At 45.9% G+C, this 2277-nt stretch overlaps 1 protein-coding gene across 1 annotated transcript in view; it reads left to right on the forward strand.

Moving 5' to 3' along the window:
* The window catches only part of LOC106807923 (eukaryotic translation initiation factor 3 subunit C-like), a 33853-nt gene that overhangs the window by 2217 nt on the left and 29359 nt on the right, over nucleotides 1-2277 (forward strand). The window contains 4 exon segments of the mRNA XM_014810437.1: nucleotides 715-780; nucleotides 962-1038; nucleotides 1273-1385; nucleotides 1892-2017. Coding sequence (XP_014665923.1) covers nucleotides 715-780; nucleotides 962-1038; nucleotides 1273-1385; nucleotides 1892-2017 — 382 coding nt within the window.

Here is a 2277-nt window from a genome sequence, read left to right on the forward strand (position 1 = left end):
CCAGCACCCGCAGCGCGCTCCCGTCGTTGGTCGGTAAGTAGCAGCAGCAACAGCAGCGCGCTCCCGTCGTTGGTCGGTAAGTAGCAGCAGCAACAGCAGCGCGCTCCCGTCGTTGGTCGGTAAGCAGCAGCAGCATCAGCAGCGCGCTCCCGTCGTTGGTCGGTAAGTAGCAGCAGCAACAGCAGCGCGCTCCCGTCATTCGTCGGTAAGTGACTGGAATGTCACGTGCTGCCAACGACAACTCCGATTGCCTCCATCGACCTTGTTAGAGGGTGGATACTACACGAGAAAGAAATTTATTATGGCGTCCTGGCTCATAATTAACGCACTTCTTGTCTATTTCTGTGTTCGTTTGTTTGGAAACCTATTTAGAAGCTGGTGAACACATACAATTGTGAGGACTGTCACAGGGCAGTAAATTACATTAATGGTTCTGTATACCAAACAGTCTGTTTTCCAACTATGTATAGAACTCGTACACACACGCATATGCACACACATGTGCACGCACATGCTCGCCAGTCAGTAGTTGAAAGGCTCTGGGGCAAAAAGCAAATATTTGTGTTTGTCTGAAGACATGGTTTAGTTTTGGGGACAATTCTGCATGTTATTGCCTAAGGTCGCATACAACAATATCAGGTTCATGTTACTGGCCACGGCAGGAATGAATTGCACTACTGCTACTAACATTTATCTACATATATTTACTTGCAGTACATTCCAACTCAGCGATGAGGAGGAAGATACGAAACGAGTAGTCCGTAGTGCAAAAGATAAAAGGTATGATTTTATGCTCTATAATATAGAATTGTGTACATACCTAGAACTAGAATCATAGAATTAATAGCTATAAGCATAGACTAAATGGGGAAAAAAATCTGTGGAGCGTAAACAGTTTTATCTTATAGTTATACACATAACTAGACATTGATTTTTTAATAATGTTTAATTTTGAACAAAGGTTTGAGGAGATGGAAACAATCATTAAACATGTAAGGAACCACAAGAAAATCAAAGACATGACAAAGTTGTTGGAAAGTGAGTAGAAATTTGTTTTAGGGATAATCTTGTCCAATAACTACAGTATGCGATCCGCCAAATGTCGCAAAGTGGGCTCATCCTTGCGATGAAGCAGACACTGGAACGTATACATGTATTAACATGAGCGAGGAGTAGTGAGTAATTGTTGCCTCTAGTAATGTGTCAAACCTATGTGCGCAACTAAGAGGTTACTGGGCTTACACACGCATTTTGCGAATCGATGCAACATAGGTTTCGAGACGCTCACAAAGGCGTACAAGAAAGCCAGCAGTGTGATCGACAAGGAGGGCATACCGAGGTTTTACATCAAATGCCTGACAGAACTGGAGGAGTTTATCAATGAGGTAAGGCCACCATTAAAAAATTGTTTGTTTTCACTTTACCTACTCGCCTCTCAGGGTACCGAGTAGGTAGGTAGGTGAAAAATCTTTTTTATTTTGTTTTGACAAGATGTGTGTATGTATATTGTATATTCTGTTTTGTGTATATGTTTTTGCGAAACGAAATAATTTTTGTTTTGTTTTAATCGGCCAATAAAATGTGTCGAGTAGCGGCGTTTTGGCGAGTCGGTCGATAAAGGGGAAACAAGCAATATTTTATCGTAGGCCTAAGCGAAGAAGCTTTCTGTTCCCGACGTCCACAACGCCGAAATCTACCGCGCTCGTCATCTTGAACGTATCGAGAAAATTTCGGGCATCGACAATCGCGGATGATTTACATCGTCGTCGCGTTAAAAAAAGGGGTCACAACGTCTCTACCTTGACTCGTAGAGAACGAACGATAGTAGTTGTCACGTCACCGTGATGCGACGAGTTCTTCTGTTACCACGGCAACACGTTTGTCGTTGCAGTGCTGGGAGGATCGAGACGGTCGCAAGGCGATGAGCAAGAACAACTCTAAGAGCCTCAGCTCGATGCGGCAGCGCGTTCGCAAGTACAACAGGGACTTTGAGGAGGCGATCACTGCATACAAGGAGGTGAGTTGGCACGCTCGCGCGCCGCCTACGCTGCAGCCGCTCGTAGCATGCGGCGAAAGGCGGGGCGAAGCGTTTGTGCGTGCTGGTGTGAGTGTGTGTGTGTGTGTGTGTGTGCGCGTGCGTGCGTGTGTGTTTGTGTGTGTGCGCATGCGTGCGTGTGTGTTGTGTGTGTGTGCGCATGCGTGCGTGTGTGTTGTGTGTGTGTGCGCATGCGTGCGTGTGTGTTGTGTGTGTGTGCGCATGCGTGCGTGTGTGTTGTG

This window comes from Priapulus caudatus, unplaced genomic scaffold (assembly GCF_000485595.1).
Source record: "Priapulus caudatus unplaced genomic scaffold, Priapulus_caudatus-5.0.1 Scaffold243, whole genome shotgun sequence".
Classification (NCBI taxonomy): Eukaryota; Metazoa; Priapulida; class Priapulimorpha; order Priapulimorphida; family Priapulidae; genus Priapulus; species Priapulus caudatus.